Here is an 18,175-nt window from a genome sequence, read left to right on the forward strand (position 1 = left end):
GAGACACGTACTGAGGAAAGTGAAGGAGAGGTGGCAAGAGTGTGCTGCAGTGCTCCTGCATTACAATTGATTGGCTGGTTTAACTGCCAATGCTGCTCACTCAAGCTTTTAATAGATGGATAAAACTCTCTTTCACCCAACAATCCTCCTCCTCTTCGCTCTGTCATTTTCTCCTTTCTTTTGTCTCCTTTTCTTTCCACTTCCCCCTCCCTGTTTTTCCTGTGTCTTTGCCTTTGCTCTCTGTTTACAGTGCCCCTCCTTTCCTCTCTTCTCCTCTCATCTTTTCTTGTCTCCCCTCTCCTCCACCCTTCTTTTCTTTCTCCTCTCGTCTCTGCCCCTCTTGTCTCCTCTGTTATCCTCCCATCTCCTGTCTTTACATAGCATAAAAATTCAAATCACATGAGCTGAGAAAAACGATTCCACATTCAGAGCAGCGTTGTCTCTGCAAATTAACTGTTTTATTGTTGATGAGAACGTTTTATCAGCATAACGGTCTACATGTGATGCTTTGCATATTGGTGTGTGTGGGTGGATAAAGTGGCATTCGTGTGTGTCTTACTTCCAATTTGTCTGTGAGTGGAGGTCACACTTTAATCCTAAATTGTACTCCAATCCTCTGTTAACCAGAGAAAATCACCCATTTTTTCTTTTCCCCTCTCCTCGCTTCATCTCTCTTTTCGTACACTGTGATATAGTCATTATGAAGCAAAGTGAAATAAAACAGGTTTCCTGCAGCAATGCGAGATGGAGGTCTCATATAAGCAGGCAATAAAAATACGCTGTAGCATAGACAGCTATCTCTCTCTGCGTTGGAGATTATGACAGGGCATGCAGGCCTGTGAATGTGCTTTTGCATCTGTGTGTGTGTTTTACAGGTTGTAAAGAAATAAGTGTGTTGCTCATTAATGACAGATGTGTGCAGCGTACTATGAATCTCCTCCCCTGAGACTATCTCAGCTTCTCCGTTGTTATTTAGTGTGTTTGTTCTTACACCTCAAAGATAAAGAGAGCTCTTCAATATCCTCTGACAGAGTTAGGTATGTTTACAGTTGATATGCGTCACTGTTCATTCATTCTTATAGATGGTTCTGGAGATTATAGTGTTACTGCAAGCAGAGGAGTGAAAAACTGCCATGGTGCCTCAGTCTCTAGCTGATTTAACGCTGATAAACCAGCATGTAAACAGCAGCACAATGTACGATCGGGTCAGAAACTAGTTGATGTTCACATCAGACACCAGCTGTGGCTCAAACATAACCCATTAGGGTCCCTAATGGAGACATGGCTACTCTTGTTTTATGATGTTAGCAGCCACATGCTAATGACTTGTACATAACGCAGGGCTTTGATCTGTACACTCTGCACTCAGTCTTAATTAACTTGGGATTTGAAATCATTTTTAGTCCATTTACCATGGTGATGGCATGTGGTCTCCACATATGGTTAAAAACCCACTATGCCTTTGATCTCGTTATTGGCTTTGTCTTTCTACTTGGTTTTGTTCATTATAAAAAAAAGTGTTTTATCTTTCTTCAACCCACATCCAGCACAGCCTGTGTGACGGAGAGGGTCATCAGCCCAGAGTCTGCTGCCTGATGTGGGCTCGTCTCTCACTTCATTTTTACTAAAAGCTCTCCTCTCTCTCTTTTACCTCCTCCATCCTTGTTTTTCTATTTTCTTCTGTCTGTCGAATGAGACTGGCTGTGTGCTGTTAGCCTAGTGTGAAACGACAAAATGCTTGGAGTCAATGAGCTGCTGTGATCTTTTGTCACCTTGGACACCTGCCAGCTGTGCCTGGCCGCCACGGCGATAATGTCACTTTGGAGATTGATTTGGGAGAAGATGGGGTCGACGCTCTGAGAGAATAGTCCTCATTAAGAGCAGCTCACACCGCGGAAAACTCAACGTTTACTTTGTGGCTTTTTCCATTTTTTTGTCTCTGTGTTTTCCTCCAACTCATTATTTCTCTGCCGGCTTCATTTAGTTGAATGTAAGAATTTACCAGCTGGAAAACGAAAAGAACAGCTTGATGTTTTGCTGCATCAACTTTCAAATTCAGCTCTATATCAGCACTGATGCTCGCTCTGCGTGTTATTTATTTTTGCACTTCGGGAGATGAAGGTTTTCCTTGTCCTCTCTCTGTAGGCCCAGACGCCACCAAGGATCCCTGTCTGAAGGTGCAATGTCCTCCTCACAAGGTGTGTGTCAGCCGTGACTACCAGACAGCCATCTGCACCAATCACAAGCAGCCAGCTCACAGGTAAGCACCAGAAATACGACATTTATTCCTCAGCATCTTATCTACAAAAAGAAAACAACAAAACTGTCGAGTTGTGGTTGTTTTAATGCAAAATTCTCTTCCCCTCAAATATGAAATTAATGTTAAGTTAGGGTAAATGCCTGTTATCCAAAATTACTATGCAAAGTTGAACTTCAATACACTAAAGACCCTCAGGGAAGGTTAGACAAATTATAGTATTGCAGCAGAAGCATGAATTGAAGAAGCATTGTGTGTGCCAGCAATGTGCAAGAATCTGTATTATAGTGACATACAAATACACTCTGAACACAAACTTATCAGGATAAAATCTATTTGCCCTTTGGACTCTGTCAGGACACAATTTATGTGTGTTTCCAACCTTGTCATGTTGCCGGTTTAAAGGTTTTTCAATTTTTCAGTTGAAGAATCATCTCCCCCAAAAGACATCTGAATGTGCCTTTGTCTCCGTCTTGAGGTTTAATTGATTTCCTCAAGTCATTAGCTCCTAAGACACTCTGTTGTAATGCTTTTCCTTGTGTTGCATTTATTAAGCCCTATTTGCTGCTTAATATGTCAAACAATTCACCTGAAATCCACGTTTCCCTGACAGCATCACTCATCAACTCTTTGGACCGCGATATTGTTTATCTACGTGAGTTGAAGAAGCTGCAGTAATTCTCATAACGCAGATTCAGTGACCTCTCAGAGGACTAATTCAAATGTTGTCGCTCTCGAGATATTTGAAACCATATTGTGCAATGCAATTAATGTACGCTGTGGTGCAGCATGCATAGTTTATAGTTTATCAGGGAGATGAGTCAAGATCATTATTCACTACTGCTAACAAAATACTTTCTTGAAAATGCCCTGTACAGTCTTTGGTATCACTGCTGTTGTTTCCACAAGCAAATTAGTTTCTGTCTCCACTAGGCCGCTGTCAAGTGCAAAGCAAAGTTTCTTCTTCTTCTTGAAATTGATTTAGTTCTGCACAGACTTACCTTAAAGGTTGATGATAATGTTTGACTGCAGGGTTGGATGTCTACATTATCAGCAAAGTGTAATTCAGAACACTTTTTTAAATTATGGAGGCTCGCAGTGTTCATTTGTGAGCACCTCCATCCAGCTGTGTGGAGGCTGTAGCAACGTTAATTCAGAGCCTTTCCAGATTAGAGCAACATGGAATCTCAGTAGGCGGCTGAAGTACAGTAGTATAACAGGCAGAGAGAGATCGCTCTCGAGTTGTTTGAGGTTAATATGTCTAGAGATTGTCTTTCCTCTCCGCTCTCTGTAAATGTCCTAAACATTGAATATTCATCATGCATATAAACTAATTTTTCTAGCCAAGCTAATCCCGCCTTTCAAATCACACTATTAACATTCGCACGCTCTCATGCTACACAGCATTTATGCAGAGCGGTTGATCGCAGAGGAAGACGAGCACTGGATTTGACTGGGAGGAAGATGAGTGGAAGCATCTAAGACAATGTTTATCAACCTACAAATTCCATTTTACCTCTGTCTTGCCTTATCTGCCAGCACGGTTTTGTTTATCGGTGCCTTGTGCATGTCTAATCTGCTGTGGCAATCACTGAGGCTCGGTCGATGAGTGTGACACTTCTAAAGAGGCAAGAAAGTGGTTGATGCTCTGCCTGGAATTTGAGTGTTGTAGTTTTACAGAATGTTGATGTCCCTGGAGAGATTAAATAACGAGCTGTTACTTAATGTGATTTCAAGCTTTTTGACTTGGGATTAGTAGTTAAGCTTTATGATTTAAGGTGGAGGAAACTTCACCTTGACAATACTGTTAGTCCTGTCTTAGTTTGTTCTTAAATTAGTCTAAAGCAAATCAGACAGGTTTGCCCACAGAAACAGTGATTCATTAGAAAAAGCACTGAGCCTTGCCACAATAACAAGAATCTGAGCTCTGCTGCAGGTGTGCACTGTGCTGTGATTACATCATATCACAAAATGTATATATTGTTACATTATTAATTGTATTTCCATATGGAGAAAAATGTCCTTGCTTCTATTGAATTGTTCAAGAAAAACAAATCTTGTCCCTCGCCTGCATAATCCCAGTCCCCCATGCAGAATCTGTTTATGGTGATAAGTTAGTTCTCAGCCTAGCTTTATGATACAGGTCCTGCAATTACTTATATCTGTTTTATATGTTATATGTTGAATACCAGCTCTATTTTGGGGCAATCTGCAGTCAGGTGTGAAGAGAAAACTAGGTGAATTACTCAACTCTTGTTTTGCCATTTCAGTTATAGGATAGAAAAATATATCTGATTATTTTTAATAAATCCATATTTACCTTTCAACATTTTCTGACCTGGATGACTGTTTGCATTTGCTTCATGTCTTTCATTCATCTGGTCCTCTAAATGGATAATTCAGCCAGCATATTCAGTATGTATGTATATCTAGAACTCCTCTGCGATATACCTGATTAGGGTTAAGCAAATTTAAATGTTATGTAAATACTACAGCAGGAAACGGGAAAGAATCTATTATTTTTTGTTCACGGTGTGCTTTTCCCCAACGCTCCTGTCACATATTCACATGGCATTGATTTTCTGCCTGTGACAGAGGTTATATGTGAATACAAAATGTTACTGCGAATCTCCACCTGTTCATTCCGGTAGTTGATGTTCACTTTGCACCAATTGTTGTTGTCACTCACATTTCTCGGCGACGACTCGTTCTGCCTCTAATTCTGTCTCTGCTCAAAGGATCAGCAGGCTGTGGGTTGTTCAATGAGGGCACTTGGATAGAAAATTGCTGCGAAGTTAGGATCAAACGTAATTACAGTGGTTATTGAAAGGGCCTCCATGGACCAATCAGGATTTGCTCAGCTGACCCTGAAAACCAGAAGCGCTTCTAAAACTTTCTGCTCAGTGTGAAACAGATTCAGCTGGGTTTCCATAATATTCCTGACTGAAAAGTTATTGCTGTGCCTTAAATTTCCCTGAGACATAGATTTATGCAAGTAATGTTTGATTATGCAAGATACTGCCACCTGGGAAGGGTTTGGCTTCTTATATGCTGGATGATATGGTTTGTTTATGTCTAAATCTCAATTCATGACTTAATGAAATTAATTGTTTCTTATTGTTCTCTTCCTCAGTGTGAAACCAAGAAAAGGCAGCGCAGGCCACAAGCGCAGGCTTGAAGCTGGTGCTCATGGGAAATGTAGGCTCTGCTCGGCCCTGCAATCAACTCCAGTGTGTGGATCTGATGGACACACCTACTCTTCCAAGGTGAGTCTCATCAATAATTAAATTTTTATGTATAATATAGACCATGCACAATATTAAATATAAATGCTACCCTCCCCCACATATTAATCTCATCATTTTCTCGTAGTATGTTAGTCAAATGACTGAGAACAGGGTCAGCTATCAGCCCACCAATCAGCAGCTTAAACTCACCAATGGAAATCCATCTCTACCATCCCCCCTGACCCCTGTTCCATCTTTGCTCCCATCTCCATCAAATAACACAGAGCTCACAGTGGCAGGTTTGTCAAGGAAAGAAAGACAAGATTTAACCTTTAGTAATTAGTCAAGGAATAAATAAACAGACTGCGGAGCTGAAGAGTGAAACTAGGTGGAAAAGAAAGACATAAAGAATTGAAGTGCTCTGCTTCTGTCCTTGATAAAGCAGACTATGGCATCCTATTGACACTCACATTCATATTATCTCATTGTTGTTGTGTTCAACCTTTTGGTTGCCAGGGGTGAGGAAGAATCCAATACACAGGAACCTCATACAAATGGACAATAGAAGGCGTCTCTTGAGTGTCTCTCAGACAGGGATATTGGCAAAGTGGAGCAGCCTGTTGTCACTTGCTCTGTATTATTTATTAATTCCAGCGTTTCAGTCAGCGACATTACTTAAACATATAACAGTGTCTGAGGAGAAGGGGTCAATAAAAGCAAGGGGTCAATAAAAGCAAGATTTTTTAGAGGAAATCCATGTTTCAGCCTATTGCCAATGAAATGAAATCAGGGAACGTGTTAAAGTTTAATTCATGTCACACAGCAAATGCCAGCAAATAATCATGACATGTTAAGAGTGACCAAAGCAAAGTAGTGACTTTTTCCTTCGTCGTGTCGTTTTGCCCCAGAAGTTATAGAAGAGATGAGCAAGGCCCACAGGCAAAGTGGGTATGATGCAATTAAAATGCGATGAAAATAAAACTTCTCGTTATCTTGAATGAAAATTGATTTTTCCCAGTTTGAACATTGTTGGAGACATTTTGCATAATGTAAGTACACAAGTCAACATATGTCTAATTGTTTGTAGACATTTTAATAAAGAATAATAACATATTATTCTAAACCTTCATCGTCGCATTGTTTTCAAGTTGAAAACGTTTAAACCTAAGGCCAAGGAGTATGCCACAAGCTGAGATTGGGTTTCTCCTCATTGAGTATGAGGAAGTCTGTAGAATAGAATTTCTTAATAACCTGCCCCTGTGAGCTGAGTCTGTGCTTAGAGGAGGAACAAAAGGAGGAGGAGAGCTGGGGGAGTCCCTCTGGTCTCTGTGGTACTTTAGTTGGAGGGGTTCAGTTAGCTGGTGGAGTGATGGGTCCCTGTGGCCCAACTTAAATTCTGCTCACCAGTGAGCTGTGGTCTCAAGATTATTCATGTTTTATTATTACATTACATGCCTCTCTCATCCCAACCGCACACACACTCACTCACACATACACACACACTCAATATCCTATTAAGAGGACAGTGCTCTTATCTCCTTAGAGGCTTCCACCCACTGAGTTAAAACACTGGATAGCAAACAACTTTCTCCAACTAAACCTCCAAATCCCATGTAATTGTCTCTGGTCCCACCTCCAGCACGGATGAGATCACGGCAAACCTTGGTGAACTAGCGCCATTTACTGAGTCCTCAGCAAGAAACCTTGATGTGGTCTTTGAGTTCAAACCCCACATTAAGAAGGTTGTGCAATTGTGTTTTTATTATTTAAAGGTACAGTATGTAGAATGGTGTTTAGTTTGTCCACAATTTAGATGAAATAAACTAGTGAAAACAGTGAGAATCATTCTACATTCAATTTCTGCCAATAGTTCCCTTTCACCTAAATCTTACACACTGGACCTTTAAGAAACATAGCCAAGGTTAAATCTTTTATAACACATACAAACCTGGAAAAAAATCATTTACGCCCTTATTTCCTGTTGCCTACTGTAACATCCTTTATACTGGTCTTACTCAGCAATAAATCCACGGTTTACAGTTAGTTCAGAATGCTGCCATTTGACTTTTAACACACACATTCCAAGTTGTCCAATGTTTTGGCATCCTTGCACTGGATGTCTGTTATTTTAATCATTTTAAAGCCAGACATTGGCTGGCCCCTCCCTATATTTCTGACCTTTTATCTCCCTTTGAGCCAGGACGCAGTCTGACATCCTCCAGTAAGCTTTGCTAGCCATTCCAAAATCTAGGCTGAAAACCAAAGGACATAGAGCCCTTTCTGTATGGGCCCCAACACTTTGGAACAATCTGCCAGAAGAGATTAGACAACAGCACAGACAACATATCTGTTACCTGCTTTATCTCTCTTCTTAAGACAGTCAATAAAAAAGCTTGACTTGTATTACCTCTATCTTCATATTTACTATTTATTGTTCTGTTGGAGACTTTCATACTGTTTGTTGTAAAGCACTTTGTTACTTGTTTTGAAAAGTGCTATACAATTAAAGTTATTATTATTATTACTATTGTTGTTATTATTAAGTCCATTACTTCCCTCCTCTCTTTATTAATAATGATTATCCTCTCTTCTTTCCCCTCCTCCTCCCCTTTTCTTTTTCAACTTATAGCCAGGTGTTAAAGGACTATTTAATCAAAACCACATTAACCCCTGCTGAGAGACAAACATAAAGATTCATGGGGCCTCTCACTGTGCTGACAGTGAGTGGGGGAGGTCATCCATTTCCTGTGCTTTCTCCTCTTTTCGCTCCCTCCGTGTGTGTTTCCCTCGCTCTATCTCTCTCTCCGTCTCCCTCCCCAGACATCTAATTCAATATGCCGTGAAGCGGACAGAGCACTGTTCCTTTGTCAACAATTTTCATTAAGCAACATTAGCAGTGTTATCAAAGAGGTGGTGTGGAGGATTTTGAATTATAACGTGGGAAATGAAAGTGCTGGCAGGATAAGGCTAAGCCTGTGTGTGATATGATGTGTGTATAGATTTGTAAATGCACTTTCCTGGTCTCACCTTGACAAAACCTGTCGTCATCATCTCGCAAACACAATTTACATAACTCATCTCGGGTTTCATTATTCCTCTTGGAACGATCTTGTAATTGGATTTTTTACCCCCAACTAGTCCAAACGATTTCTTACCCCTCACTCACCTGAAAAGAGATTTATACTGTTAAATTACTTTCTCAAGTAGCCCATCTTGTTTTGTGCATTGCATTAGGTCTGTAGGTTGATGCTGAATCCTGCTGGGCATCTCTGTTTCTAATTGTGTGTCTGCATGGCAGCCTAAAGGACACTTCTGCATGTTAGTGGTCTGCAGTTGATGTTTACATATTCTAAAATGTAATGTCATATGATTTAAACCAAAAATTAATGGATTCTTCCCTGACCCATACCACATCAATTCACCAAGGTTTGGGTAATCCATCGCGTAGTTTTAACTTGATCATCCTCACAAACAAACCAACCAACGAAAAAACAGACAGGTGAAAACAGAACCTCCTTGTTGATGAGGAATCTACCTGATTGGGTTGTAATATCATCTTTGTCTGCTTCAGTTAAGAATTCAAAGTTATCAGCCCTTGAGTCTGTAGAAAAAAATCTCCATTACCCATGTTTTTTTGTCTTTTTTTAGTGTAAGTTGGAGTTCCAGAGCTGCCTCTCTGGGAAGACAATCTCAGTAAAATGTGATGGGCTGTGTCCATGTTTGCCGGGTCAGGAGCTCATAAATCCAACACACAAGAGTGAGAAGGCTGGTGAGTACAACACTAAAGTTCTCAGTTCAGGTAAATTAACTTGGTAAATGTTTGTAATGTCTGCGTTTTATAATTCAGGTCGAATAACTTTTACATACTTGGGGAATGGCATTTGTTGTTTTGATTGACAACCCCAGTCACTTCAAGTGCATCTCTCGTGAAAATCGAGTTTGTTTGCAATTTATATGATAAAAGACATTTTGAGGGAAACAAGCAATCAACACCATGGCCGAGGATTTCCACATGAACTGCAATTAAACAAATGCAAGTCTGAAAAGAAATGGATTTAGACAGGCAGGGTCTGTGACATCACAAAGCTACGCTACCAATCCTGCCAACGTGTGGGTGGGGTTCAGTGGATAGAAGGTTCCTTTTCTCAGTGCAGGTGAGCTGGGAGGGTGGAGAGACGAGGAGCAGGGACGGGGTCATATTAGCATTAGCACAAACTGAGGTAGTCAAGTTACGTGTAAGCCATTTTACGGCCAAGGGGGAATTTTTTCATGTGAAATCATTTGAATTTGTAATTTTGAGTTTTAGGGAGTGTGATAACAAACTAGAGTGTGACTTTAATATATTAGCTTAAGTATGTGTGTTCTGTATGGATGGGTATTTACATGTAGATGCTTGGATGGATAGATGGATGGAGGGATGAATGCGTTGACATTTTTTTGCCTTATCCAACTTAGTTCAGGTGGATGCCTCGGAAACGGACCAGGACCCTCCACACACACACACACACACGCAAAAACCCTTTCTCTGGTAGTCCCTCAAATTCTCTGGTGATTCACTACATTTCGATTCATCTCCTGTCACCTCTCCCCTTACTCATGTTGTTTTCTTCCCTTCCCCCTCCCAGCCCCCAAACTATTCTCTGACAGCTACAGGCAGCGGTGATGGAGTGACTGTGTGTGTCTCATTGTTTGTCATGGAAATAGGATTTCAGCAGATGGATGGAGAGATTCTGGAGGAGAAATGCAATCTAAAAGGAAAGTAGCACAGAAAAGGATGGATTGTTATCGGTACAGGCTTCCTCTGTCCCAAATGGGGGGGAGTAGTGAGATGGTTGTGCTTTTCGTTCCCATATACATCGGTCTTGTTGGAATATTGAATATTTAGATATGCTTATACCCTCCATACGTTCGTAAAGCACACACAAACCTGCACTCTCTGATTAGACAGTATTTATAAGGATGCCATGGTTCATCACACATATTTAATGCAAAAGAAACATACAAATTAATGATGGCTCTCTCTTTATCTCACACTTTCCTTTATTAGTTTAAGGCCAAATGATGGAGAGAATAGAGAGCGTAATGAAGAAGTATTTACCAGCTTGACTGCTGTCTAATTGATCCCCCTGCATCTCTTCTCAATAGAAACTATAATTATGTGTTTAGTCTGCAGAGCTTGGCTGTGGGAGTGAACATGTTGAATGAGAATATTTAAAGAGGAAAATCTATTTGAAGATCTTGGACAGTCTCAAAACGAGCAGTGTATGTCTTTTGAAAGCTTTTGGACGAAACTGAGCAGTACCACCAGATGTCCTGGGGGGGCAGCATAGCCAATAGCTCATGTGAGACAACAATAGGACACAAGGAAGTCATTTCAAGAAGACAGACTTTGTGAATTGAAACTATAAGATGTTACTTCACTCAGACACAGGGATAAGGACTATCTACCAACGTAAAGGACACCGAGGTACATGGGCAGTGACGGTTACATCATTTGAAATGTATGCATATGTTTTCGTACGTTAAGAAATCATAAATGAGCCTTTACACTTATTTCCACCGTCTGGCTCTCTGCTTTGAATATTTTCTCTTTTAACTTTCGATTTCTGGTTATTGTCCTCGTCTCCTTCTCTTAAACTTTTCAGCACAACTTCTCTGTGCATCTTGTCTTCAGACCATAACTGAGGTAGCGGCGTATTCAGATGTCGTAGGGATTAGCGAAGTGTGCATTTCCTCTCGATAGATCAGCAACACAAAATGGTAAACACTGTGTGTCAGATCGTGCTCCTATGGTAACAATCAAAAGATTTGCAGCAGTTCAGTGCATGCAATCACTCCTGCATGTTTACTGATAGCCACGGGTTCAAGCTGGGTTTGAACATTTGTATTACACTGATATAAATATATCTGCTCAAACAACACCTGCGTCTGCAACTGTGCCAATAGCATCACCTTTCCTGTGTTGTGTTTCCACACCTCGGTCGTGGTTTGAGGTGCTGGTGCTCTCACGTCACAGGCTCAGACTTTGGAGATGAAAAGATGGCTGGTGTGGACAATACTGTATGTAAATGCATCTGGATATAGAGGTGGATATAAATAACCGAGGCAAGATGCAGAAATATCCAGTGAAATGTTGTGTGTGTGTTTGTCTGTGTCCCATCTGTGCGGAGCAGGTCATGGTGATCAGGAGAATCTTGACAGGTGCAAAACTGAGCTCATTAAAGTGGTAATGAGCTTGACTGTTTAAATCAAGCATAAGTAATCATATAGAGGAAGTTCTGCAAGACATCCACATATATACAATACCACACTGACATATACTCGCAGCAATGTTAATGACTTTACTATTTTAATCAGGTGAGGGCCTTGAGCTCTTTAAGTAAGTTAACTCATATATAAAGTTGACTTTTATGAAAAAGAATAATTAAAGTAATGTTGGCCTGTTTCTTTTTTCCTTTATGAACTCCTGTGAACTGTGACACCCACCCCCTAATACTAAGTTAGGTTCACTTCATCTTTACAAAATAAGCACAGTGTAATCCACCAATTAACATACTGTAATAGGATTGATTTATCCCACAAACAATGACCTCCTACACTTATGTACTTATGTAGGAAATACCCAAGTAACTCTTGGGAAATAATCTTTTTTACCTACTTTACTTAGCTATTGAAACTCTACTCCTCCAAAATACCGGTGTTTGACTGAACAGTCACTGGAAAACAATTTGACGTTGTTAAGAGCTTGAAAAATAATTTAGGAAGAAGAAGAAAAGACAGAATAGTTGTAAAGGTATCAAGCACCACAAAGAGCAGCCATTTCTATTTCACTCACTCCCTCGATTTTGATTGATAACTGCAGATAAGGAGTGTGTGCTGCAGTGTAGGGGTGCAGAGCGAATATTGTTACTTTATCTTACAAGGCAGAGTAGAAGGCTTCAAATGCACTTTTTGAGCCTTTGCCTTGACCACACCATTAACCTTTATTTTTCTCTGAGTGCTGTGCATCTGTGTGTGTATGTCAGTCACATTTCTTCTTCCACAGTGAAACTCTCCCATCTGTCTGCTGCTCATTTATTTTATGTCTCGAGTCCGATCCAACATTCTGCAGAGTTAAACATTCACCTCCACTTTTTGTCTCCTTACTTTCATTTCATCCATCATGCAGAGGACTGAGAAAATCAGACATCCTTGCATATCACAAATAGATTTGGACATTTTTACTTTTCTTTTGGCATTGGGTCAAGTTAGTGTCTGTTTGGCACAAATGCCTCGCACACATTACAGAAACTGTCTGGAGCTGAAAAATTTGAAATAAAAATGTCTAGGCCACAGTAACAGGTTGTTTCAAAAAAAATTCTAAGTAAGTATCTAAATGAACAGCTAAACCTTATGTGCAGATATTTGTCTACAAAACGTAATACTTTCACCTGAAGCAGCACTGTCATGAAATTGAACTTCATGACTCTCATTTAAAATAATGTTTACTTTTACATGGTCACCAATATTCTGACAATTGACCTTATTCTGAATAAGACATTATTTAGATTATGGTGTTTACATTAGTTGCTCATAGAATATTCCATTCATATTCCAATTTACATGTTACAGAGTTTGATCTATACCATTTGTATGTGTTTTATGTCTGATGTTACAAAAGCTCCAACTCGGTCTTACTAATGTCAGAATAATCCATGTCTTATGATCATTATTGATTATTTAGAGTATATCCTTATTCAGGTATAGGTCATCAGAAAATGCTCTTTATATAGCAGTATCCAATTTGGATTATTGGCTCAAACGGGTTAATATATGAATATTAGTGTCCATGTAAACAGTCAGGTTTCAAGCTGATCTTGCTCGTGATAAAGGCATAAATCATTTGAGTGGTTATGGTCATTTATTTTAATGATAGTTAATTTCTCTCTCCGCTGCTGATGAATAAAGACATTGGCAAAACAAAAAGAGCCTTTCATGGATGGGTGGTGTAAATCATATAGCTTAATTGAATTTTCCTGGTGATTTTGTCTCACAGCTCCACAGAGAGCACGCAGGAGGACAGATTGTGTTCTCTCTCTTCTGCCTCCACACTTCCAATCCTCTCCAACCACATGCCAATAGCATGGGGGGGGTTTATCCCAGAGTGTTGTGTGTAGAGTGCCTGCAGAACATTTTATAGTAGATCCTATTCAGACTGTCCACACCAGAAGAAAAAAAAAAGCTGCATCGGCCATTTGTTCCAACACTGAAGACAAATTATGTTTACGGTTTTCTGACAAGCTACTCGTGTGACTAGGATCCTGTTATCGTGCAGCAAAGTCTCATGGGAAGGATCTTAAGTGGATATACACAACCAGTCAAAGGTTTTATCGCAGCACTGTTTTTCCTGCTTTTATTGACATTCAAGTTGTTAAAGTTTAGTGAATAACCTTAAATTGTACAAAGGTCCACTATAAACACCTAGAATTAGATGACCAAACATGAAAACATGTACATTTCATAGAAAACAGGTTTTCTTTCCTGGATCAAGATATTGGTCAACTTGCCGCTTTTCAGCAGCGATAAAAAGCTAATTTTATTCATGTGGTGGGATTTGCTGTCCTCAGAGGACTGCAAGAGTGGGGTAAACCTGAAGCAAATGATTTAGAAAATACTTACCTCCACCAAGGCTAAACAGTCTCCTTAAATTCCACACCAAATACACCATGTGTGCTCATAGATATTGGTCCCCTAAATGTGTTTTTTCTGTCAAGATCAGTGAATTCAAAATGATGATAACCCAGAACAGACTCTGTCTTGGCCCATGGTCCATCCTTCCATCACGATTCATAGAAATCTGTTAAGTAGTTTCTGTGTAATCCTGCTGACAAACAAACCATCAAACAGAAAACATTAAAAAAATATAGAATGTCTCTCTGTAGAGTGCATACCTCTGCCAAGGTCCAAGAGTCCCTTTATGAAAACATTTAAATTCACTAGATTTATATTAACATTGAAATCCATTCATTTTTTTTCCATAATCCTTCAGAGAAACAAACAAATGGACAGGGGTGTAAATCTCCTTGGCGAATGTAAAAAATAATCTCACTCTTCAGGTAGAAACTTGTGGTTCTCTTTCCTTCTCCGTCTTTGTACCTGTCTGTCTTCTATCTGTAATTGTCTTCCTGTCCGTGCAGACAGTGTATTACTGATCATTATCTGGTCTAACCTTAACTCACTGCCAGTGAGATTGTTCTGGAGAGCTGATAGCTGGGGGCAAAGAAAATCAAACAGACCCTTGTATCTTTTTAATGAATCTGACCTTCTATCTTCCTCATATCTCCTCTCCGACTGTCTCAGTCCATTTCTTCCTCCTTCTGTTACCTTGTTACGAAGTGTCACCTCACTCCGCTGCATCCCATTTCTTCTCCCTCTCTTCCCATCTGTCTTTCATCTTGATCCGATCTCACCACGCTCCTGTTGTCTCAAGGTGAGCACCACCCGCCATTCCTCTGTCTGGATTTAGTGTCACGCCTTCTCTTTTGTGTGACAAACTCAGCTAATTATTTAAGAATGATAAAGGAGACCTATGGGAGAATGCAAAGCCTAATGTCTCCTGATAGTTGCAGTTGTATATTGTATAAGAAGTCTGGAGGACACATTTATCACATTCATGTGACCTAAACCAACCGGGATGAATCAACACCATTTGTAATTTGGGAAAGTTGATGTCGATCACCTGCTAATGTGTTAACCACAGCATCTATGGCACAAGACTGTTGCATGTTTGCGTGAAGCTAAAAGGGAACAAAGAAGATGAATCTCAAGTACACAAAAAACATAACATAAGTTGTGTTTTTGTGCAATGCAAAGACATTTTTAGGTGAATATGCGCAGTGTTTCTTTTTTTTCATGCCTGTGTATTTTACTGTCCATACACCTGAATGATTTGGATTTTTAAACACTGGTAAAAAAGTTAATTTACTCAATTAATCAGTGCGGCTGACTGAACGAATATCCTCAGATCATAGTCTTAATGACTAGCCCACAGTGAAGCTTCCCTTCAGCTTTTCATAACATGTACCAAGAGAGGGGATCCATTAGTTTTCCAGAATTCAGCCAAAACTGTGATGAGGTGTGGAGGACATGGACTAAAGGCAAAGTAACAACATAGTTTTGTGACTTGAGCTGCTTCCACACACTGACAACAGCGTGTGTGTCACAGCTCAGGAAGGTAATAAAATTAATTTAAAACCCTGGTGCTTATCTCAAAGTCATAACTCAGTCGAATCAGAACACGCTGATGTTATAGCTGCACATATTTTTAGATTCTGAAGATATTAGTATCTCCAATGCTCATCACAATGCATGTCCATAAATTCAGCGAGAAATTAAACAAAATGATGGTACTTAAAACTTGAATCATCACATGCTTGAGCTTTTATCAGTACCATGATACAGTAATCCACTTGTCTCTGCATCTCTTGCTGCATATATTAAATGTAATTACTTTATGCGGCATTATATAAAAGGTTTTCATTTGCAAAACTGTAAACAAATGTTGACTCTTAAAAACACCTACAGCAAAACGCATTAAATCAATGGCAACGGTGTGACTCATTCTTTATTATCTCTTTTTGAGGTTCACTTTGGTGACTTTTTCCAACCTGCTTTCCAATAATAGCTTCTTCTACATGCCATATGTTCTATTAATCTCTGCTTTGTGTTTGTCTTTTAGAAGAAGTTCAGCAAATAGGAAACAGGTCTCTCGGGTATTAACGTTACAAAAAAAAAGTTTTATATTGTTGGTTTTTTGTCACAGAGGTCTAGAGGAAAGCTTGTTTCTTCATTATTTATTCTGTGCCAGATCACAGTGTAGCTGTGGTTAACCACATAACAACAGATGTCCAAGCTAGTCTGAAAAACTCATCTGAATTCACAGACATGTGAGACAGCAGAGACGAGGAAGTACTGGCTCAGAGGGGAGGGTGTAGGAAGGAAGCAGGATGAGAAGGTAACCCCCAGTCATGAATCAGTGTTTGATATTTGACCTGCCGCTCTGATCGATAGCTTCTACTAAAAGCCGCCTGTGTGTCTGGTGGTGGGCTGTCTACTGCCTCTTCATCCTGGGTAAAAATCCATTGTCATCCAGTCTGTGGTGGGTTGGAAGTGGCGTCATCTTTGGCAAACCCTGGCCTACAGTTTATCTCTGTCTCTGTGCACACAAGTGCCTCCTCTGTAATTGTTAGGAAGTAACTGTGTGGATTAACTGTTTAGCAACATTCTGATGGAGAAACTCTCTCTGCAGATGTGAAATGGGAACTTCTTACCCAAAGTCATCAAGCTTTTCTGGCTGCTGCCAACTTTATGTCACCATTTATTGTAACAGCTGTTACATAAATCACATTTTCTAAGACAATAATGTCCACTCCGTTTAAGAAGAGTAACAAGCTGAGAAAACCAAACTCTCTTGCTCTCTCTTCTGTCCTCAGAAACAGGACGCTGAGTCATGAGGAGCTACAGGTGGTTGCCATGGCAAATTGTTCTGTATGCAGACTTAGTTTCACACAGCAGTTGCACCTGTCAGAACTTCACAGGGACTGTTAACACATCACTTTGACATAGCCTGTTTTGCAGTAGGTTATCACATAAAGCACTCAGAGGGGCACTTAATGCTAACCCTGTATCCTGTTATGTTAAAGAAAGTGAATTGGATTCAGTAGTTATTGAGTAATCCTGCTGAGGGTCATAACCTTCTCAGCAGAGCTTCAATGGTGCATATATAACAAAAAGTTTCTTGACGTTGGAAACACATTTTGTCAAATGAATAGTGACAGGAGCTTTGTGCGATCGGCCAGACAAATTGTTAATTTAGTGCTGTGGTTCCCAACCCTTTGTCACATGACACCTTGAAACGAGGCACATTTATTAGAGGCCCAATGAAGTAAAATTACTTTGTGGGATGAAGGAAAGAAAATTGTTTCTCTACAGTTTACAGAAAAATGCTTACTCACAACTTGAGGAGTTAGACACTGCACTAGAGGAAAAGAACAAATCCTTATAACAAAATGTTGAAGAACTCGTCTTGCAAGTTTATTGGATTGAGCATAGAGGCAGGGGACTGGTGACCTAACAGGTTTTAAGATCAACATTTGTTCTTGAAGGGAAAGAAGGATTTCAAAAAAAGATATTTCTATATTTCTAAAATATCTGTTATACTACTAGAACTGATTTTTTTCTTTTTTTTAATACATCGCTGTACTTTGCTCATGTTGACCAAGATGAATAGCACTGAATTTGTGGCTGCACAGCTGTCTAAACTACTTTTAGTCTATTTTTAGGTGAGTAAAGGAAGCCTTGAGTCCAGCTCTGAGATAATCTACTGTCTGAGTCAAACTTCTTTCTGTGAAGTGACTGTGAGACAGAGACTGTGTTTTTCAACTGACAGCTGCAACATCGGGTTCCACATGATGTCTTGTTCTGTCATCACAGGGTAATCTCTGTACCTCCTGTGGAAAGCCATTGATGATGGTTGTGTGCGCGCCTGACCACAATGTGGCTTGGAAAGAAAGAAACGGTCAGCGGGCCATTTGATCTGTGCGCTGTGTCCTTCAGTGCGTGAATGTTTTCAGTCCAAGCTTTCTGACTCATTGCCCAACAAAAGGGTTCCTAACACAGGCAGCAGTGTCAGAGCTGTCCAGAACAATTTGGG

General features: G+C 40.0%; 1 protein-coding gene across 2 annotated transcripts in view; it reads left to right on the top strand.

Annotated features, from left to right (window-relative positions):
* Positions 1 to 18,175, top strand: part of spock1 (SPARC (osteonectin), cwcv and kazal like domains proteoglycan 1) — a 91,327-nt gene that overhangs the window by 64,659 nt on the left and 8,493 nt on the right. For both annotated transcript variants that reach the window (XM_069531567.1, XM_069531568.1), the window contains exons 5-7: positions 2,146 to 2,260; positions 5,391 to 5,523; positions 9,133 to 9,253. In XM_069531567.1, coding sequence (XP_069387668.1) covers positions 2,146 to 2,260; positions 5,391 to 5,523; positions 9,133 to 9,253 — 369 coding nt within the window. The remainder of the gene's footprint in view (positions 1 to 2,145; positions 2,261 to 5,390; positions 5,524 to 9,132; positions 9,254 to 18,175) is intronic.

The sequence above is a fragment of the Paralichthys olivaceus genome, chromosome 9 (assembly GCF_024713975.1).
Source record: "Paralichthys olivaceus isolate ysfri-2021 chromosome 9, ASM2471397v2, whole genome shotgun sequence".
NCBI classification, from domain to species: domain Eukaryota; kingdom Metazoa; phylum Chordata; class Actinopteri; order Pleuronectiformes; family Paralichthyidae; genus Paralichthys; species Paralichthys olivaceus.